The sequence below is a fragment of the Mauremys reevesii genome, linkage group 5 (assembly GCF_016161935.1).
Source record: "Mauremys reevesii isolate NIE-2019 linkage group 5, ASM1616193v1, whole genome shotgun sequence".
NCBI lineage: Eukaryota > Metazoa > Chordata > Testudines > Geoemydidae > Mauremys > Mauremys reevesii.
This window is the reverse complement of record NC_052627.1, coordinates 86,296,975-86,320,405: the sequence shown is the minus strand read 5'-3', so window position 1 is coordinate 86,320,405 and position 23,431 is coordinate 86,296,975. Positions and strand designations below refer to the sequence as shown.

At 39.7% G+C, this 23,431-nt stretch overlaps 1 protein-coding gene across 7 annotated transcripts in view; it reads right to left on the bottom strand.

Moving 5' to 3' along the window:
- SGCZ (sarcoglycan zeta) overlaps window positions 1-23,431 on the bottom strand; it is a 491,213-nt gene that overhangs the window by 11,046 nt on the left and 456,736 nt on the right. For all 7 annotated transcript variants that reach the window (XM_039542317.1, XM_039542313.1, XM_039542316.1 and 4 more), the window contains one exon: window positions 1,756-1,879. In XM_039542317.1, coding sequence (XP_039398251.1) covers window positions 1,756-1,879 — 124 coding nt within the window. The remainder of the gene's footprint in view (window positions 1-1,755; window positions 1,880-23,431) is intronic.

Genomic DNA, 23,431 nt, shown 5'->3' with positions numbered 1-23,431 from the left:
GAAGACCTGCACAACCTGTATTCTCCACTATAAGAAAGTCGGTGGGAAGGTGCTAAGAATGGGTGAGGAGTGGATAGGGAGTGAGCAGAGCCACAAATTCACTCCCTCCACCCAGACACAATGACCAGTGGAAATAGTGGAAGAAGCATTTGTGTGGAGAAATAAGCTATGCCTCCAAAGAATGAAGTCCTTTAGGCACCCCACATAGCTAGGGGGAATCATGGGAGAAATGGTTACTGTGACATACCTTTAGGGTGTTTCTTTGGCCATACGCTGTCCTTTGCAGCATGCTGAGCCTAAAGGTTTAGTTTTGCTCTAAAACAGCTGTTTTCTTGGGTTATTTTAAATGCATCATATACGTTCCTTCTCTTTAAATGAGATTTTCTGAGGGTTGCACTAATATGAAGGGATTGTGGGAAGAAGTGGGTTTTGAAGAAAAATTGAAAAGGAGGCACAGAACAAAAGTGGAGAATCTAGGATTAGTGCCAGAAAAAATATAATTGTGCTTTAAGTATGCTGCATGGAAATTAAAGATCCCTTGGAAATGTTCATAAAAGTAGAGCTCTGACCCAGAGTCCTTGGCCACAACATTCCTGTATGTATTGTAATATACTATGCTGTGCAATGGTTGGTGGCTACCCATCACCACAGATGTGGGTATATTTCAAAGCTGTTATATGCATTTTGTATAGTTTGTGAAACATTTGGGATTCTTTGGGGAAGCTGTGATATATAAACACAAGGAGACAGATTTTCAAAAGAGCTCAGTTCTCAGTTAGGTACCTAAATGAAGTGGCCAGATTTTCAAAAGTACTTGGAACCCAGCAATTCCCACTAAGAACATTTTGAAAATCTAGCCACTTCACTGAATTGTCTAGATGGGAACTGAGCTCTCTAGATGCTATCGTCCAAGATTTCTTCTTCTTATTTCATTTTTAGGTAAGAAAATTAGAAAAGTTTTTCTCATTCCAATCACCACTATCACACATTAACTGAGTTACAACAAAACCAAGGATCTGATTCTCATTTTGCTCTGGTAGCATTTTATACCCACTTTGCACAGGTATAAATGACCATACAAGCAGAGAGCCCTGCCCCAAACATCTATTCATATTGAACTGATCACTGAAATATCACATGGATGGTGTGGTATATCATTGAAGTAGAGCTTTCAGTTTCTCAGAAAGGCAATAATAATTTAAGGAGAGAGAGCAGTTAAACCGAATTGGGGAAGTTAGAACATATAACACCTCTTCCTTTCTCAGGCCTTGTCAAGATATCATTCCAAATTTAAGATTCATTGATTGGGTCCAAAATTTCAATTTAACACTCTCTGTGCACATTCACACAATGTAATTGTGTATATATGCAAAATCCTAGCTCATACCTACCTCTGTACCAGGACTCCGGTGACAGATTTGGGGAAACTTGTCCTCTGCTGCTCTGTTAAGCAGCATTCCATGCCATGCTATTTCTAAGGCAAATACTCACATCTGTATTTTGTTAACATTCTTTTTCCTGAGAGAAATGGTGTGAATAAAATGTAACCATTCACATGATTTTTTAGAAAGCAAACAAAGAATAATTCATCAGCCAGGGTGAAGTAAATCCACTTTTCAATTCAGGCAGCTACAGAGAATTTCTTACCATATACACCTGGTTCTTACATACAGTATCACTTAAATAGTTTCTTTATAATATTTACTTTTTTTGCTGGACAGAACTGCATAGTATTTCATTGCAGACTGAGCTTACCTCCCCTTCTGTGGACTGCAAGTGCAGTTCTTTCCTACACGTTGCCTTTAAATCTCCTGCAGCTGCACTAACTTGGACTCCCCTTGGAGCTTCCATTATCAAAGATCTAGTTGGAGATTCAAGTCTGAAAAAGAAAAGTATCCATTAATAAAGAAACCCAATCCTCATATAAACAGCATGTGCTGATGAAAATCCATTGTCAAGACAAAGAAAATGAAAATTGAAATGTTGCATGACTTATTATTCTTTCGGACTCCGATTCAAGAAAGCACCAAAGCATGCACTTAAGCCCATCATTGTTGAAGAAAGTATTTAAGTATGTGCCTAACTTTAAGCAATGGGATTTATGCACGTTTGCTGTACTGCTTAGGGATGCTTTCTTGAACTGAGGCCTAATTTAGTTGATAGTTGCTCTGAGACTGAATTGTCGTTAGTACAGATATGCTTTCTACTGTGACTATATGCTGAAAAGTGATGTCTAACCTGAGTATGCAATGCCAGATGTACATTTAAACAAAATCCAAATTGAAATGTTTCCTTTGAATTTTTTTAACAACAGTTTCAATTCTGTTGGACCTCTTCTTCCTTCATAACATACAAATAACTTCTACTAACTGCACTGGAGCTACTCACATGATTGGGGATGAGGCGGCGATTGAGGAGTGAGAGATCGATTAGGACAGGGGTCGGCAACCTCTGGCACACGGCTTGCCAGGGTAAGCACCCTGGTGGGCCGGGCCAGTTTGTTTACCTGCCGCGTCCGCAGGTTCGGCCGATCGCGGCTCCCACTGGCCGCGGTTCACTGCTCCAGGCCAATGATGACAGCAGGAAGCAGCACAGGCCAAGGGATGTGCTTGCCGGGGCTTCCCACCGCCCCCATTGGCCTGCAGTGGCAAGCCGCGGCCAGTGGGAGCCGTGATCGGCTGAACCTGTGGACGCAGCAGGTAAACAAACTGGCCCGGCCCGCCAGGATGCTTACCCTCGCAAGCCACGTGCAAGAGGTTGCCAACCCCTGGATTAGGCCCTCAGCCTATATTACTCTGCTTTCTGCACACATTTCACCCCCTTCTGCAAAATGCTCACTGACCGCTTCAACCCCACAATATCTGCCATATTCTCTGTATCACTTCTCATTGCAATTACCACATTTCTCTTTTTGTCCATCCACTTCTCTATCTCTTCTTTTCCTCACACTCTCTGTTCTCAAGATCCTGGACCACTCAAAGCCAAGAGGTGAGCTCTCTCTATGTATTGCTAGGTCACAGTACTCCACTCTTCTCTGCAACTGAGAGTTGTAGTGGTAAGGATTTGTGGTGATGGTGCTCAGGTGCAGGACTTATAAGGATAGATGATCTAGTGGACAGGGCCTTGCACTGGGATTCAAAAGGTGTGGATTCAATGCCTGGATCAGCCAAAAACTTATTATGTGATCTTATTTGATATGAGCAAGCTTGAACAAATCACAGTCTACACAGTAGCTCAGTTCTCCATTTGTAAAATGAGGATAGTACTGCCTAACCTCACAGGGATGTTATGAAGATGAAATCCATTAATAATCATGAGGTGCTCAGATCCTATCACAACGAGAGCCAGTTCATCAGCTAGATAGATAGCTGGGAGAAAAGTGGCAGAAGTGGTTTGTTCCTCTGCATTTTCCTTCTGTCAGTTTGACCCCTGGGTAGTATGTAATAATCACCCAGAAGTATAACAAAATGCATTTATAAGGGGAAGAAGAAAGGAATTGTTTGATATAAAGGATTTGCCAGCTAAAGTCAACTGAAATAGCTATTAAGTAGCATAGACAACTGGATTTAGGCATATTGTAATGTTTTATTTATTTATTTTGCCGACAGGAGATAGCAGTCTTGGATTATCTTCCTGAAACCAAAAATACCACATTATATCAGGGATAATGGAGATGAGGTATGAGTTGAATGTCATGAAGATAGCATCTATAAAATATTTCTGACTGCTGGGTGTCACCGGCACTCAACGGGAATAAACCTGAAAGCTATTATTTGAAAGTACAAAATATAACGTTGTTCAGATATGAAATGATCAGGTACTAAGCATTTTAGATGCCTGTGTTTAAAGGCAAATGCAAAACATGAACACATTATCTTCTGTTAAAGAACGAGAAAGAGTGCTTTTTTGAAGACACATGTAAGATTCTTTGTGCTGAATGATTTTGTTTCATGAAAAATGAAGCAGCAACTAGTCCTGATTATTAATTATGGTTATCACCAACATAAAGCACATAAAGGAACAAAGAATAGGAAATGGAGGTAAAGGGAAAAAAATCTCTAAAGGAAGGAAGGAAGCTTAAAACATCAATTGTTAAAAATGACAGTTAATGAGAATCACTATGAAAAATACACTCTTTAAAAGGACCCATCCTTTAGGTTTGAAAAACATGATTGAGCCTTTCATTCATCATTTTGGGGTAATTATATTATTATTGCTATTATACATAAAGGCAACTGGAAAGTATCTAACTTTAGTATTCTGTAGTGGATTCTCTTCATTCTTTTTTTTTGTTTAAATAGATAGGTGCTAGTAAAAGATTTTGTGGCTACTTTCACCAATGCAAGAGAATGTACATATTCATCATGATGTCATATAAACAAACAAAAATCTCTAATATGTAGTTATATATTCTGTTTATCATCATCATCATCATTCTTTTACCATTCTTGTAAATCAAGAACAGAGACCTGTATATATAATATATATATTGTAATTATCATAATTTTATTCTACACTTTTGACATCTCTTTTTTAAGCATCAGATTGCATTCTCCTGCAGTAACCAGAAGCCAGTCTAAATTGTTTTCATAGGAAATATAGGACACAGTTTAGTAGTCTGATCCACAACACACAAATGTTGGTCTGTGCGGATCTCATTGCAGAAATATACATATTATCCATTTAGATATTTTATTAATGTTATAGAGTGGGCTTTTAAAATGCTGACTTTTGGGATAATTCAATTTTAGTATATTTCAGTATATTTCAGTGTGTGTAATGTTATTTAGAACTTTATTTTCTATAATCTCTATACCTCCTATGAGTTACCTTCATCATCTTTTAGTCAGGAGGATATAACTGCCCTCTGTTATATATATTGCACTGAATGGATGACATTAACAATTCCACATTGCTGGCTTCAGAAAATCTAAACCACTATTGATTTTGCCTGGAAGTTTTCCAGTAGCAGGTATAGTGCTGCATATGCTGATCTGTGTTGGGTAATATCTGTCACAGCACTGGAATCTTTTCTAAAGGATCACTAACCATTATTTGCAATAAACATGCCACAGTACAGCTCAGAATTGTCTACTCTAGTTTCAACATGATTAGTCAATTTTCCACCAGTTTTATGAAACTGGTAAGTCAATGATTGCATGAATCTAAAAGTTCTGAACAATGAATTCCTGAAGAAGCTATTAATATTGTATTTCTATGCACAGTTGAAAGAAATTTGAGCATTTTCAGAAAACAAAAGAATGTAAGCAGTTAATTAAAACTATTAATTTCAGCAATGTGATGTAAAGATGAATTGCTAAGGTGATTTGCAGTGTAGTTTTAAAAAGCTGCTAGTACAAATGATTTTTCCTATCTTTTTACAGTTACTTCTGTATTTTTATTATTCTTTTACTTGTTATACATCTGGAAAGAATCTTAGGGGATGTGTGACTTGAAACTATCAAATAGAAAAGTAAAAGCCTATAGGTTCAGAGAGATTTTTTTCCTCAGTAGGTGTTGCTAGGGGATACTCAGGCCCGTGATGTAGAACACCACTTGTTGTTTGTCTCAGTTCTATTTTCTAAAAGCTTTTATCTTTGCCATAAACCTATTGCAACATTGCATGATACCATATTCATGTCTCTAAAAATGCATAATTTAAAAGGCAGCAAAGGTCTCTTCTGAATTCTGCTTTCCTTTCAAATTTACTAATGGCCTATCAGAGTGGCATTTACTTCTGTGAGTGATTTCTAGTCACATGATTTCATTTTTTTCTACCCAAGATAACAAGCAGATCCAACAGAGCAGAAAACTTTATACTACCTCTGTTATTAGACAGACACCTTAATGTAACAGGAAAGAGAAGTATGTTTTAAAAACAAGGATCTTTAAAAAATGTAATCTGCCAATTCCAGACAGAACAGCTATCCAGACTAAACCAATCTCAATATTTCAGTTCAAAGGTCAAATGACACGTGACACTAAATTGAAATGACACACGAACCTTACATTTATGATATTCCATTGTGCTGAATCTGAGAAGACTGGTTGATGGTCCACTAGTGAATTGAATTACCCAAACACCGTGTACTGGGCAACGAGCAGATTGATGTTACCAATCTTACATTTACATTAAACCTTTCACCCAGAGGGATCCTCAGACACTATTACAAACAGAGGATCACTTTGTCTGCTTCTGAAGGCCAACCCTTTTGGAGTGAAATGGGTCATCTGTCCACAGCAATACTATACTTCAGCTACAAGGAGCAATTTAGGAAGGCATAATTTAATTACTCACCTCAGAATATGGCCAAGAATAACATATGATGGGTAAGGGGCCAGGACCTGAGTTTCTCCATCTCATGCAATTTCAAGGTACCCTCTGTTGAAAAATTGTTAGGGGGGCTTGTTTTGCTTCATTGCTCCTCTTCCTCATCTGCTCAGAAAACATACAGGCCCTGATTCACAGTGAGCTGGTTGTGGCTTCATGATTCTCAGCCACTCAATGGAATACAGAGCACTAGGGAGCCTAATCTAACTTGTCTAATGGAATTTACCTCAGTGGAGCATCAGGCATAGGGGCCTCTGCTCCACTCCAACCCTTTCCATGTCTGCCTCATTGCCAGTCCACCACTTACATGTCTCTGTCCTCCCCTTTACACAGAGTTGGTAGGGAAGCTGGTATAGGGTTACATCAACTGGCTTTACATTGGCAGAGATTCACCCAACACAGGGAGAATTCTTCTGTGGGAATCTGATAGACTTCAGTTTGCTTTGTGCCCCTTGAGCAGAAAATCGAGCCCACAATATTCAGTAGAACCATCAAACCAAATTTCAATCTGTATAGATAGGGCCTGTAATTTCTCTTCCCATGGTATCACTGGAGTCCTTTCCCTCTAGCATGTGCAAGTAGCTAGTAAAACTTAAACCATTGTAGGCTAAGTCTGCTAAAAAGGAACAGGCGTATTTAAAAATGTGCTGCTAAACAGAGAACATACATGAAGAAGGGCATCCATTCCCCCTTATCCAGATTCTTTTTCAGTTTAGTATTATTTTATGGACTTCTATAGTATTACAAGAGTAAAGATCCACTAACAAAAAGAAAAAAATATATATCTTTGTCTGTTAGGTATCCATTATGAAGATTTTGGCATATTGAGTGATGCGTGTCAACCATGTGATGTATCCACTTGTGGGCTGTAAAATTGTCTTAGATTGGCAACTGAATCAACAACTCAATAAAGATATGAAAAAGTGCCAGGCAAATATTCAGTGACTGGATAAATTGTTCACCGTGTTCTGTCAGTGGGAGCAAATGAATGTAGCCTATGAGATCCAAACTTTATTTTAACATCACAGATTGAAGATCGAAATAAGACACTTGGCTGATCACAATTACACATATTCTAGTGTGACATGCTGAGAAAGTAGTCTGGCATATGTTTGACATCCTAGGTTACAGTGACAATGTCATGGATTATGGCAGAGAATCATTAGGAAAACAAAAAGCAGAAAGTAAGGAAAGGGAAGTAGAAGCAAAGGATAAAGGAACAGTGAGATATCAGAACTTCAAGAGTACTGCAGACAAATTCTAATGCCACTGTGGTCGTATTCAACACTGATTTACACTCCTTATTCAATCTCATTGAATTGAATAGGATTGCAAGTTAGCACAGAGTTTGACCATCTGTCTTTTGAGAATAATATACATTAGATAGCAACATGATTTGCCAAATAGAGGACAACTCCAGATATTGCCATCTCAACTGTGGAACATCCCCCAGGCAGCATAACTTTTGTGGTTCTCCTGGAGTTGGGATAGAGAAGGAGGAGCCTATGCATGGGGGAATTTCTCTAGAACTGGGATGGCAAGATCAGCGTGAGAATCTCTTCCCTCTGTGGGAAAAAATGTCTAAAGGTTGTAAAGAGCACACCTGTGCCCCATTCGCCAATCATTCCCCTAAAAAAATACCCCAATCTATGTCATACTCTTCCAAGAGATGGGAGACACAATAGATGGGGCAATTAGCAAAGGGACTGGGAAGAAGCACATGTGCCCTTTTCCACAATCCCTGAAAAACTGGCAGCCTTCCAGGGAGAGTGCCATTCCTCCCATAAAAGACACAGTTGAGGGGGAGGACAGGGAAAGACAATATCTGAAAAAACATGTAGCAGACCTGAGATGTGGGGATCAGTGGGAGAGCACTCATCTCACTAAAAGCTGGCAGAGAAGCATAGCAGAGACCTCAGCACTACTTTGCCCACTATTGCTGGGGAGCCTCATTCTACACATTATCTACTCTTCACCCTGCGTCTCTTTGATCTGCCACACAGTGGAAGGGAAGAAAAGGTGAGGGCTCTACCCAGGCATCTCTGACCTATAATTCACCTACTCACACCTGGAATAGGGACAGAGGCCATTTCCCATCTCTCCAGGCAGGACAGCAGGGCCTTACAATTGTGCCTTGTTTCTTTTTGCTCTGGAAGAATGTTCTATATTAGCCTCACCCAAGAATTACCAGTTCTTTGGAGTGGGAATCCCTTGCATGGGTCTTTCAAGCAGAAGCAGCAGCCTCTCTTTTCTTACAGTAGAAATTTTCATTCCCCCCGCTGATATATGTGTCCAGCAGGGCAGGGTGACTTGGGGTCCCTAAACTTCCAAGAGTCACCTTACATATTGAAAAATAGTTTTTTTCAACTGTGACATTATTAGGTAGAAGTGCACTTTAATTCTGATAAATAACAAGTACAAATTACGTCAAAGGAGAGAGACAAAATATATTAAAGGGGCATTAATCAACACTGACAAGCAGAGATGTTGACTCTGCACAACTCATGGCTCTCCCTAGAACTTGCATTCATTCATGAGCTTGTTTCACATAAATATTTGTTTTTTTTATCATTATTATGATAAGGTAATTTATTGCCCTACGTGCTTTGACTGTGGGAGTCAGGATGCTTGGTAATTAAAATTATTATTTTCACTTTATTCCCATTATTTATGCTATTATTTATAATATTTATTATAGTTGAATACTCCCACTTTTTTAAAAAATATGTAAAATGTTATTGAACAAATGTACTGAAAAAAATCTTTTCTTGATTTATTTAACCTAGTACATTGCCTTGAAGGTCAATTTTCCTGGACCTTATTGGACACCAGTTTCAAATCTGTACATGAAATTTAAAATAATTGTTTGTAATCACTGGAATGCAGTAACTCCAGGATCTAATCAATTCTGTTATTGGAATTAAAGGGAAAAGAAATATACATCTATGTGCCAGACTCATAGAATCCTAATTTTATGCACTGATTGTCAGCTGTATTCTAAAGGCTGAAATCTGTCCTCAGACGGACACATGCCACTCCCTTTGACTTCAGTGGCAGCCTGACACATACATTCAAGGGCAGAATCTGGACCTAGGTGTTGTGATCTCAAAGGAGCGAAGTGGATTCCCTATGGAAATAGTGGGGATCCCTTCCTGAAAACCAGTAAATAAGAATTTTTCACTTATACTTTCCACAAACTTGAACAGCTTAATGGAAGTAAATCGGGGGGCCCAGATAATCTTCATCCTAGAATATTAAGGGAATTGGCGAGGGATATTGCTAGCCCATTAGCGATAATCTTTAATAAATCCCTAAATTCGGGGATTGTACCGACTGACTGGAGATTAGCTAATGTAGTTCCTATATTCAAGAAGGGGAAAAAAAGTGACCCGGGGAACTATAGGCCTGTTAGTCTAACATCTGTAGTATGCAAAGTCATGGAAAAAATCTTAAAAGAGAGAGTGGTTCCGGAGCATGAGGCCGATGGCAACTGGGATAGATTACAGCATGGATTTACGAAAGGTAGATCGTGCCAAACCAACCTGATCTCCTTCTTTGAGAAAGTAACAGATTTTTTAGACAAGGGAAATGCAGTGGATCTAATATATCTGGATTTCAGTAAGGCGTTTGATACGGTACCGCATGAAGAATTACTGGTTAAATTGGAAAAGATGGGGATCGAAATGAAAATCCAGAGGTGGATAAGGAGCTGGTTAAAGGGGAGACTGCAGAGGGTAGTATTGAAGGGGGAACTGTCCGGTTGGAGGGGGGGTACCAGTGGAGTTCCTCAAGGCTCGGTTTTGGGTCCGATTTTATTCAATCTATTTATTGCTGACCTGGGAACCAAGAGTAGGAGTGGGCTGATAAAGTTTGCAGATGACACCAAGTTGGGGGGTATTGCCAATTCGGAAGAGGATCGGGATATTCTCCAGGGAGATTTAGATGACCTTGTAAACTGGAGTATTAGTAACAGGATGAAATTCAATAGTGAGAAGTGTAAGGTTATGCATTTAGGGATGACTAACAAGAACTTTAGTTATAAGCTGGGGACGCACCAGTTGGAAGTAACGGAGGAGGAGAAGGACCTAGGAGTCCTGGTTGATCGTAGGATGACTATGAGTAGGCAATGTGATGTGGCCGTTAAAAAAGCTAATGCGGTCTTGGGTTGCATTAGGCGAGGTATTTCTAGTAGGGATAAGGAGGTGCTAGTCCCGTTATATAAGGCGTTGGTGAGACCTCATTTGGAGTATTGTGTGCAGTTTTGGTCTCCCATGTTTAAGAAGGATGAATTCAAACTAGAACGGGTACAAAGAAGGGCCACTAGAATGATCCGAGGAATGGAAGGCCTTTCGAATGAAAGGAGACTTGAGGAGCTCGGTTTGTTTTCCTTAACCAAAAGAAGGATAAGAGGAGATATGATCACACTCTTTAAATATATCAGAGGGATAAATACCAGGGAAGGAGAGGAATTATTTCAGCTCAGTGCTAATGTGGACACGAGGACAATCGGATATAAATTGTCAGTCAGGAAATTCAGGCTTGAAATTAGATGAAGGTTTCTAACCATCAGGGGAGTGCAATACTGGAACAGCCTACCGAGGGAAACAGTGGGGGCGAAGGACCTCCATGACTTTAAGATTAAGCTAGATAAGTTTATGGAGGAGATGGTATGATAGGATAACGGGCTTAGTCAATAGGTCAATTAAGTGCCACACTGGTAAATAGTACAATGGGTCAATGGTATGATATCTTTTCCAGAGGGTTTGGCTGGAGAGTCTTGCCCGCATGCTCGGGGTTCAGCTGACCGCCATATTTGGGGTTGGGAAGGAATTTTCCTCCAGGGAAGATTGGCAATGGCCCTGGAGGTTTTTCGCCTTCCTCCGAAGCATGGGTCAGGGGTCGCTTGCTAAGGAGTGGGTGGATCGGCTTATGTGGCCTGCATCTTGCAGGAGGTCAGACTAGATGATCATAATGGTCCCTTCTGATCTTGAATTCTATGATTCTATGATTCTATGATTTAACTTTACAGGTCATTGACAACACATTTAAATAAAGATGAAACCTTTGTGACTGAGTATCAGGACAGTAAGGCAGTCACTTTACCGTTGGCTGTTATGTCCACTTTCATATCTAACCAATATCATTGGCTGTAGAACAAGTCATTGTCACCTTTATAGTTCCTAAAGCTCTCATTAACCCAGAAATCAACTCACTGTACTAAAAGCTGAATACTAATTGCACTGCAAACTCCATTACTTCGTTATAGTGGATCTGCATTATCGTAGTAACTGAATACTTGAATATTAATAGACCTACACAGGTTGGGAGGAAAATCACTTCTTTAAAGGCCAAGCTGCAGGATCTCTTCTGAGAACCCAAAAGAAAGTTAGATGAGGAAGAGAGAGACATAAAATGGAATAGGAGAGGCTCTGAAATTGTCATTATCTTTATTTATTACAAGTACTAAAGAATTAGTGAAGAGAACATAAGAATGGCCATACTGGGTCAGACCAAAGGTCCATCCAGCCCAGTATCCTGTCTGCTGACAGTGGCCAATGCCAGGTGCCCCAGAGGGAGGGAACCTAACAGGTAATGATCAAGTGATCTCTCTCCTGCCATCCATCTCCACCCTCTGACAAACAGAGGCTAGGGACACCATTCCTTACCCATCCTGGCTAATAGGCAACAGCGTTTCTGGAGAAATTCTGGAGAAGTGTTGGAGAGGGCAACAGCATTAAATTGACTGCACCCATCAAGTGTAATGAAGCTTCAGGAATGACCAGGAGGTCTGAGGAAAGTTAAAGAGGTCTAGTGTGTGAATCTATAGATCAAGGGCATCCCCAGGATGTCTAAGGATTTATGAGAATACAGGGAAACAACCCACAAGACAAAGTAGTATAAAAACAAAACAAACCTTGGAAAATTGGAGGAGGATGGAAACAACCAAGAAAGTTAAATGACTGTTGAGCATTTTAAGGGGTGCAGCTAAGAGCCAATGTTAGTAAAGTAAATGAGACAGCTATTAATATGGAATCTAAATTTACAACAGAAACTTATTTACATTACATTTATAATAGTTTATGATAGATCCAGGGGTGAGAATTGTGCAGGGGGGAAATAAAAGCCTTTAAATGATTTTAATTGTAGGTCAGTTGTCTGTCCATTACCCAAGAAAGCCTGGGAACTGCTTGATAGTTTTCAAAAACCTTTCTGAATGTATTATCTTATTTTTCATACAAAAAAGTTATTTTTTGTTTTATATTTTTAATATCTAACATGATAGTACTTGAAAACCTCATCATTACAACATTCTGTATTGACCACCTGAGGTTTACTAGGACTTAAACAAAACTGACAGTAGAACGATTCAGCATATTTGCTTGCACAAAGCTAACACATCAGACATTAGAAAATGAAAACATTACCTTGCCAAGTGAAAATGTGAAACAGAACAAGATCTTTTAAAAAATATCTTGTATGCTTTAACTGAGGGAGGCAAAGTCTGGTTGCAAAGTGTAGGGGTATTTCTCTAAGTCTTTACAGGGATACCACAGATGATCTAGTTCAGAAAAACCCGCAGCAAAAGCTTTTTTTCATCTTTTTTGTGCAAGCCACCATGTTGGCTAATGTACTGGGGAATGAACTGGAGATTTTCAGTGCTAAAAATCATAAGCTATTACAGCTTAAGTAAAAGCTCTCTGAGGTTCTAACAGTTTCATATCCTACAGCTGAGTGGAGGATGGAAAATCTGTTTTGCAAATGATTTCAAAATTTTGAAATCTAGCTTTGTTCCCAATTGGAGTGAAAACCAACAATTTCAAAATTTGCTGTAAAATAAATAAAATAGTTGCAAATCAGTTGAAATGCTTCATCATACAAAAAGTGAAACTAGGCCAAATTATGAAGGAGGAATATTAAAAAAAACAAAACACAACACCACAAGCATGTAGGGACAAAATTTGAAAGGCTAAGGCATAAAATGAAGTTAAACTATCTAGGGACATTAAAGGTAAGAAGAAAACATTTTACAAATACATTAGAAGCAAAAGGAAGACCAAGGACAGGGTAAGCCTATTATTCAATGAGGAGGTAATGACAATAACAGAGAACATAGCAATAGCTGCAGTGTTAAATGCATTTTTTGCTTCAGTATTCACCAAAGAGGTTAACATCAGTGTAAATGCGGTAGGATCTGAGGCTAAAATTGGGAAAAACAAATTAATAATAACTTATCCAAGTTAGATGTCTTCAAGTTGGAAGGGCCTGATGAAATACATCCTAGAATACTTAAGAGATATTGGAGCCATTGGCAATTATCTTTTAGAACTCTTGGAAGAAAGGAGAGATCACAGAGGACTGGAAAAGGGCAAATATAGTACCCATCTATAACAAGGTGAATAAGGACCAGCCAGATAATTATATGCTAGTCATCTTAACCATGGTACCTGGAAAGATAATGGAACAAAATCAGTCAATTTTTGTGCATGTAGAAAATAATAAGGTGATAAGTAACAGTCAACATGATTTATCAAGAACAAATCATGTCAATCCAAACTAATATCCTTCTTTAATAGGGGCAATAGGCCTTGTGGATAGAGGGGGAGCAGTAATGCTTTTGATAGTATCACATATGAACTTCTCATAAGCAAACTAGAGAAATATAACCTAGACAAGCCAACTAAAAGATGGTTTCACAACTGGTTAGAAAACCATGCTCAGAGAATAGTTATCAATGGTTCACAGTCAAGCTGGAAGGATATATTGAGTGGAATCCCCCAAGGATCCGTCTTGGGTCCTGTTTCCATTCCATATCTTCATAAATGATTTGGATAATGGCATGGGGAGTACACTGATAGTGGATCACAAACTAAATGAGAGTCAACAAGGTAATACTATTGCAAACAAACAAACAAACATTGTTCTGGGATGTATTAGTAGGCATGCTGTAAGCAAGACAAAAGTAATTCTTCCACTCTACTGATAAGGCCTCAACTGGAGTTCTTCAGGAAAGATGTGGACAAATTGGAGAACATCCAGAGGAAAGCAACAAAAATTATTAAAAGCCTAGAAAATATGACCTTTGAGTAAAGATTGAAAATGTAGGTTTGTTTAGTCTAAAGAGAAGAGGAGACTGGGTGGGGACTTGATAATAGCCTTCAAGTACATAAAACATTGTTGTAAAGAGGAAGAGGATAAATTGTTCTCTTTATGCAGTGAGTACAGGACAAGAAGTAATGAGCTTAAATTGCAGCAAGGGAGATTTAGGTTAGATAGGAGGCAAAACTTCCTAGTTGAATGGGTAGTTAAGCACTGGAACAAATTAGCTAGGGAGGTTACAGAATCTTCACCATTGGAGGATTTTAAGAACAGGTTAGAAAAACACTTGTCAGGGATGGACTAGATAAGACTTAGTCCTGTCTCAGTGCAGAGGACTGGACTCAACCTACTGAGGTTGAGTCTAGTTCTACATTTCTATTTTGATTTTGAATTTTTACTCTATATTCTATTTTAAAATAGAATACAATTTTTAACAAAGTAATTTCAAAACAATAAATCAACAGGGTAGGGTTAGCTGAGTGGTTTGAGCATTAGCCTCCTAAACCCAGGGTTGTGAGTTCAATCCTTGTGGGGGCCATTTTTGGATCTGAGGTAAAAATCTGTCTGGGGATTGGTCCTGCTTTGTGCAGGGAGCTGGACAAGATGACCTCCTGAGGTCCCTTCCAACCCTGATATTCTAGGATTCATTTTGAAACACTGAAATGGAACATTTTAACACTGTTGGAACTTCTTTTCCCAGTTTTTTCCTCCAAAACAAAATTTCAGGGAGATAGATACACTTTGTGAAATTGTGTCAATTTTGATGGAACTGCATTCTCTTACAGAAAATAGTTCTGTTGAAGTTTTTCAAACTTCATAGAGGAGAACCTGTAATGCACACTCCCCAGTTGGTTGCACTTGCACTCAACCATACCTTTTTGTTTTTGAAAACAAGAGTCAGGAAAGATTTGGTAAGTCAATTTATTTTCAGTTACCTCCCTTATGACAGGGACTGTCTTTAGCAGAGACCAGACATTTCTTTCTATCCTTTGGCAGCAGGCCATGCCACCAGAGGGGAGCCAAGTGGCCCTTTCTTCCTTTTTGACAGTGAATTCTATCTTCAGAGCCACTGAAGACAACAAAACTACAGAGACAAGGAAGATAATCATTTCCCTTTATTCTGTACTGGTTAGACTACAGCTGGAATACTCTGCATATATACATGCATTATACAATAGAAATGATAGAGAAAACTGAGAGATTGCAAAGAGTAATGAGAATGATAAAGCATCTAAAGCGAAATGTAACACAAAGGGGGATTAAGGAAAATAAATGTGGATTAAATAAAAAAGCCTCTTACATCAATCCAACATTAAAGCCTGCACAGTTAACATCACAAAAAGACGAACTGCAAATACTAAGGTTTCAGTAGCAATTTTGACTCAACTGCAGTGCACACATCCTTAATGATGCACAACACAAGTTTTATGATGCACAAATTTAAACAGAAAAATCTGATAGACATTACGCAGGTGTAATGTGGCAAGTTAGTATTTCTGTTCAAACCCAAGCTTTGCATTTCTTGTTTTTATCAATTAAGTCAAAATGTTGCATTAACATTTTAAAAATGTAATATTCTTGTTTTTAAGAGAAAAAGAGAAACCTCCTGTGCTTAAATAACGTTAGCCTTTAAATGAGTGCAACTAGTCTGAAGTTCACACGTCCCTGTATGGTTGGAGACCGGTTTCTGAAATGCTAGGTTGTTAGAACAGCAGTATAGTTGTTTACATTGTGATGGCTCTAACCTTACAATATAACAAGCTTTTTAAAAATAAATAAAAGCTTGCATATTAGGCAAACATTGGAAGGGTGAAGATAAGATTATAGGATTTGAAGGAAGTGTTTTTGCACCCATGATTTCCTCCTGAAGTTAATACAGGGGTTTTTTTTGGAGAATTTTGCTGTTTTTCCCCCAAGCCAGCTTGATTCTCTGAGATGCTGAACACTAAGGCTCTGCTCCAAAAAAATACTCAAGCATGTCCCTGACTCAAGAAAATAAGTCTTATCATAGAATCATAGGACTAGAAGGGACCTCAACAGGTAATCAAATCTAGTCTCTGTTTTCAGAGTGGTAGCCGTATTATTATCAGCAAACACAACAAGGAGTCCTTGTGGCACCATAAGGTATGGCTACACTTACAAATCTGCAGCGCTGGTCATCCAGCTGTGCAGGGCCAGCGCTGGTGTGTGGCCACACTCACAGCTACCAGCGCTGGTGTGTAGCCACATTTGCAGCGCTGTTGGGAGTGATGCATTATGGGCAGCTGTTCAAGTGGCAGCAACGTGCTTTTCAAAAGAGGGGGTGGGGGGGTGGGGTGGGGTGGGGTGGGGCATAGTGTGACAGGGAGCGGGCGAGAGAGAGAGTGTGGATTTTTGGAGCCAACACTGTGTGTTACCTTCCTGCCTTGAAAAATCAGAACATGTTCCCGATCCCTTACCCTTAACTCTTAACTGCAAACAGCCTGCAGCCAATGGACTCCCTCTCTCCCCTCTGCCCCGTTTCTGTCAAGCAAACACTCACTCCCTGCCTCATTATCTCATTTGATTGTTCACAGATTGATCACAGCAAACAGGAGCTGTGTTTGTAGATAAGCAGCTCTGGGATCAATGGAGTTCCGAGTTCACAACAAAACAAAGAGAGGCTGCATAACAAAACAAAGAGTAATTTATAAAAGCATTCTGGGATATCTGCTAATACCCTGGAGGCCAATAACAGCGCTGGTGTGTGGCCACACTTGATGACCAGCACTGCAGCACCAGCACTGCAATCTTTATTCCCCATGCTGAGCCAGGTGTACGGCCAGCGCTGCAGCCAGGGAGTTGCAGCGCTGGATGTGCCCTGCAGGTGTGGACACTTACTAATTGCAGCGCTGGAAAGCCTCCACCAGTGCTGCAACTCGCAAGTGTAGCCATACCCTTAGAGACTAACAAAGTTATTTGTGCGTAAGCTTTTGTGGGCTAAAACCCATTTCATCAGATGCATGGAGTGAAAAAAGTAGGCAGGTACAAATATACAGCCCATGAAAAGATGGGAGTTGCCTTACCAAGTGAGGGGTCAGTGCTAACGAGGCCAATTCAATTAGGGTGGATGTGGCCTATTCCCAGCAGGAATCCACATCGACCCTAATTGAATTGGCCTCATTAGCACTGATCCCTCACTTGGTAAGGCAACTCCCATCTTTTCATGGGCTGTATATTTATACCTGCCTACTTTTTTCACTCCATGCATCTGCTGAAGTGGGTTATAGCCCACAAAAGCTTATGCACAAATAAAGTTGTTAGTCTCTAAGGTGCCACAAGGACTCCTCATTGTTTTTTCTAATCTAGTCTCCTGCACTCATGGCAGGACTATATTATCTAGACCATTCCTGACAGGTGTTTGTCTAACCTGCTCTTAAAAATCTCAAATGATGGAGATTCTACAACCTCCCTAGGCAATTTATTCCAGTGCTTAACCATCATGACAGTTAGAAAGATTTTCCTAGTGTCCATCTTTAACCTCCCTTTCTGCAATTTAAGCCCATTGCTTCTTGTCCTATCTTCAGAGGTTAAGAAGAACAATTCCCTCCTCCTTGTAACAACCTTTTATGTACTTGAAAACTGTTATGTCCTCTCTCAGTCTTCTCTTTTCCAGACTAAACAAACCCAATTTTTTCAACCTTCCCTCATAGGTCATGTTTTCTAGACCTTTAATCATTTTTGTTGCTCTTCTCCAATTTTTCCACATCTTTCCTGAAATGTGGTACCCAGAATTGGACACAATACTCCAGTTGAGGCCTAATCAGCATGGAGTAGAGCGGAAGAATTATTTCTTGTGTCTTGCTTACAACAATCCTGCTAATACACCCCAGAATGGTACTAATACACCCCAGAATGTTCACTTTTTTTGCAACAGTGTTACACTGTTGACTCATATTTAGCTTGTGGTCCACTGTGACCCCCAGATCCTTTACCTCAGTACTCCTTCCTTGGCAATCATTTCCCATTTTGTATGTGTGCAACTGATTGTTCCTTCCTAAATGGAGCACTTTGCATTTGTGCTTATTGAATTTCATCCTATTTACTTCAAATCATTTCTCCAGTTTGTCCAGATCATTTTGAATTTTAATCCTATCCTCCAAAGCAGTTGCAACCCCTCCCAGGTTGGTATTGCTCATAAACTTTATAAGTTAACTTTCTATGCCATTATCTAAATCACTGATGAAGATATTGAACAGAACCAGACCCAGAACTGATCCCTGCGGGACCCCACTCATTATGCCCTTCCTGCATGACTGGATAACTACTCCCTGGGAATGGTTTTCCAACCTGGTTTGCACTCACCTTATAGGAGCTCCATCTAGGTTGTGTTTCCCTAGTTTGTTTATGAGATGGTCATGAGAGACAGTATCAAAAGCTTTACTAAACTCAAAATATACCACATTTTACCACTTTCCCTCTATCCACAAGGCTTGTTACCCTTTTCAAAGACAGCTCTCAGGAATGTTTGACACGATTTGTTTTTGACAAATCCATGCTGACTGTTACTTATCACCTTATTAGCGTCTAGATGTTTGCAAATTGATTGCTTAATTATTTGCTCCATTATCTTTCCAGGTACAGAAGTTAAGCTGACTGATCTATAATTACCCAGGTTGTCCTTATTTCCTTTTTCATAGATTGGCACTATATTTGCCCTTTTCCAGTCTTCTGGACTCTCTCCCATCTTCCATGACTTTTCAAACATATGTTTGAAGTTAAGCATGTATTTAAATGACCCCACCACACCAGAGGAAGGTAGCAGTGTTTTACGGGTGGGGGTGGGGGGTAGGTGGTCAGAAACTGCTACAAAAACATGAGGTGGGGGGGCAGCTTGGCAATACTGACTCATCCCCTGGGAATGTAAGGGAAGAAGGTTTTGAAAGGTGCAAGCCCTGACATTAGAATCCTTTTCTCCAGGCAGTAACCAAGGCAGCCCCACCCTCTCTCCCCTCAAGGTGGCAAATATCAGATTTGGTTAGGACCTGCTGTGGGCATTGCACTAGTTGCTCCTTTTTTAGGGGGGGGGGTGAGAAGGAATTTTCCCTCATCACCAGATTGGGCTAGATGGAGTGTTTTTGTTTTGTTTTGCGCTTTCCCCACAGTGGGTATTAGGGAGGACTTATTATGGCGAGGAAGAAAGGAGGTTAGGCTGTCTGTTGCAACTCATTTTGTAAGTGTGAGGCAGATGTCCGGTGTAGGTACTCCATAGGGAAGGCATCCAGTGACCAGATAAATGGCCTGGTAAAGGACTTACAAAGAGGTGCTGGTTAAAATAATGGAATGGGGGTGGGGGAATTGAGGCTCCTAAGATTGGTATGGCACAGAGCCAACCCCCTTTCTTATAGCCCACCCTTAACACTGCTACAACGTGGGTGGATGGTAGGGTCCAAGCCATGGGCTGGCAGGGGGACCTGGATGGAAAATGAAGGGGGCTGGTGGAAGCCCTGAGTAGTTATTTCAATGAACATGGAGTTGCCTGCACTATACACTTATCTGCCAGTAGTCCCAGATATCTAATAATAAAGTTGTGATCTGATTCAATCCATATCAGTTGTCTCCTGTCCTTCTTTTGGTATAGCTGAATTGTTGGATTGGAACCAAAGTGCTCAGTACCTTGCACAGTTGAGCTTTGAGACACAACAGCACTCAGAGTAGCAGCTAATGTCTCAAACCTCCTAGTCAGGCCAGAGAGGAGAATCATGAAGTGCAGTGACCTTAAAAAGAGGATGGGGTTTCAATTGGCTCTGCTAAAAGGTTTACTTAATTGTCACTGAGCATGCTCATAAGTGATTTTTCAACAGCTTAGAACATTAGTGTTTAACTGAGGACTATGGCATGCTGCATTTCATGCATTAGCTGTTTCTGTTAAAGGGCTGTGACAAAAAAGTAGAGGTGTTTTTTTTTAGCATTTGAAGAAGTGTAGATTTCTCACTCTTTGATCTTTTAAAACAGCAGAAAGGATTTGGGCCATATTTTTTCAAAGAATAATTATCTCTGGGCTTGGACTAAGGGTCCTAAATATCAATCCAAGAGGTGAATGTTTTTGAAAAATGCAAGCATATAAAAATAGAAGCATATAATGGAAGCTCTTTGTCAATCTTAAAAAAAGGTCAGAACTAACAGGTGCCTGTCATACTAACCAGGGATAATGGAGCATACAGGGGACATGGTGATGGTGTGCACACCTCCCCCTCTCCTGTAAGTATAAAGATAAGGAAGAAGTTATTCTCACCAATTAGAGATATGATTGAAAAATGGATTTGTATCAACACAAAAACATATTAGTTTAAGTACAGAATATCTGAAAGCGAGATCAACTTGGGAACGAAACCAGTTTGTGAAAAAAAGTCAGAGAATGAGAGAGTCATTAAAATCCTTCTAGTCATAGCTCGAGAGACTGGCAATAGTTTATAGCCATTAATGTTCTACAAAAAACAACAACAACAAATTAAAAAAGCAGGGGCTTGGACTGTCTCAGGCTATAGCATCTTCTCCCTTGTGTTGAAGATTGGTTTGTTAGCTTTTTCTGGATAAAGTGCATGTACAGAATATCACACCTCTCCTGTCAACTTCAAATAGCTTCTCAGCCTCCTAGCTTCTCTCAACCTCGATCATTTCAATGACAAAACTGTGTCACCTCTTCTCTGGCCTCAAGCTTTTACAGAAAGGACACAGTGCTATGTTAGCAGGCTACCTACTGCAGCATTTTAGACAGAGGTTCTTAGAGATGTCATGTGGCTGTAGCTTTGTGGAAAACATAAAACCATTCTGTGGGATTTGTGTATCTTCGATACTGATCAGAGTCAAAATGAGATCGTATGGGCTTTATCTGTTTCTTGCTGCTTGATCAATTTCCATCTCATTATGCCCAGCACTAGCTTTCAGGATTAGCTAATAGTTAATGGTATACTAGTCTTGACATAGAATTAAAAAAAAAAGCTATTAAATTTGATCTTCTAGTTCTCCCCAGAGGTAGAAAACAACAACAAAGTAATTTACCCCCTTATTAAGAAAGTGATTCAGGGCATAGCTATCAGCATATAACCACTGGCTGACTCTTTTGTGCATAGATATTACCCATTAGTGCACCATGTTTTAATGCATTATTATCATTAAAGCCAATATTTTAGGGCTATAATCTTGGCAGTTTAGTTCCTTCACAGCATTCTTGTGAGAAAAGGTATCAACGGAAATCTGGAGATTTAATTATCAAAATGTAATTCATTTTGCTCATTCTAAAGCACGATTCTTTTATTCTGCATGTTTCAGCTAATGAAAGTCAGATTCAATTATATTTTGGGCAATGGACTTGATCTAAAGGGGTTTATCAGCTTTCACAAAGGATTGTAGGAAAACATTTTGCTAGCAAAAGCTGGCTGGTTAGATTAGGAAAAACGTAAGGAAAAAAACACAGAAGAGGGGACAAATATGCAGTTGTTTTAAAGCTGCACCGTGTATGATTTTTAAAAGGAACATTTTAATAGCAAATATTAGAGATGGGCCAAAGTCTGAACACCCTTACATTTTGGTGGGGATGACACTGTTCAGAGTATGAACCAAGCTCCAGAGCTGAATTCTGCAACCCACCCTTTTGTCTATAATGAGCTGAGCCGAACTGTCAGATTTTGAAAAACAAACAAACAAAAAAAACCCTTAATTTAGTGGGTGTCAAAATCTGGGTTCACATCCAATTTTGTAGTTCAGTCTCATCTCTAGTAAACATGGTCATAATTTTACCTTCTAGTTTCAGTGGCAGATTCTGCTGCATATACAAGGTCATTATTTAGTAAATTGTCCAGTATCTTCTGTGCTAGACTAAAATATATTGTCAGCTTTCATAAAATCCTAATTCCAGAGGTTGATAACTTCACTTTGTTTAGATGACTTCAGAGCTTTCAAATGCAATAACCCTGAACCCTAATGAATACATAGCAGTGAACATTTCGGGGTAGCTGGCAGAGCATAATACATATTCAATAAATGAAGAATAAAATAATTTAATTGTAAATTAATGCTGTTAGCCTAAAATGTTATGTGCACAGTAGGAGTTATTTCAGTTTCATAAACCTCTTATTTGATGATGATTGGTGCTGAATCGTCCTTCTGTGTGTGTTCTCTAAATCAATCTGATGTTAGAAGAAGAGGGGAAGGCTAGCTGAAGAATGTTGAGGAATTCCCATTAATTACAGCACATGTGATAACAAATGATTTAAGGGACTGGTTGGTTTGGCAGCTATTCATTGGGAAGGAGAAGCATGGAAAAGAGAAATGCCAAAACAGAACTAGGGTTGGTAGTAGACTGCAATTTAGATGCGAGTTTGCAATGGGTTGTGATGGCAAATAAAGGATAGTGCAATTTGCATACACAAAGGCATCAGGGAGATTACAGCCCTACTCAAATGAACCCTTAAGATCACACCCAGAATACTGCATGCTGACAAAGTACATCTGCTTGTATCCTCCATATTCTTTAGGGTGGCAAAAGTACCACTTCTCCCTCACATGAGACTGTTGCTGCTGGTTGTGCCATTTTGAAACAACAGCAAGTTGTGTTTTCTCTTCTGTCTCTGCTGCCCTCCTAACTGTTAGTAATCCTGCCACCTGGTTACTGTAGACAACAACTACTTTTAACAACAAACAGCCAACAGCCTTTGGCAGGGGGGCAGGAGGAAGAGTGTTGCACACCCTAGAGCGCCCCCCCCCCTGCCAAAGCCTTACATTAAGTTTAAAATGTTCTGTTTAAATGATCAATTTTGGTCAGACCCTTCCATTTTCTGAGAGAGAGAAAAAAAATAAAGGCCCCAATCCTGCATGCTGTATGGCTATGCAGAGCCTCACTGAAGTCAATGTTAGGTTGATGGTTCTTTAAAATGCATGGAGGGGGCCTCATCTAACCTCCTTCTGGAATCCAGTGAACAGCTTGGCACTGTAAATGTTGCTAGGCAGGCTAACGAGAAGGGTTTATAATGTGCAGAAACCATG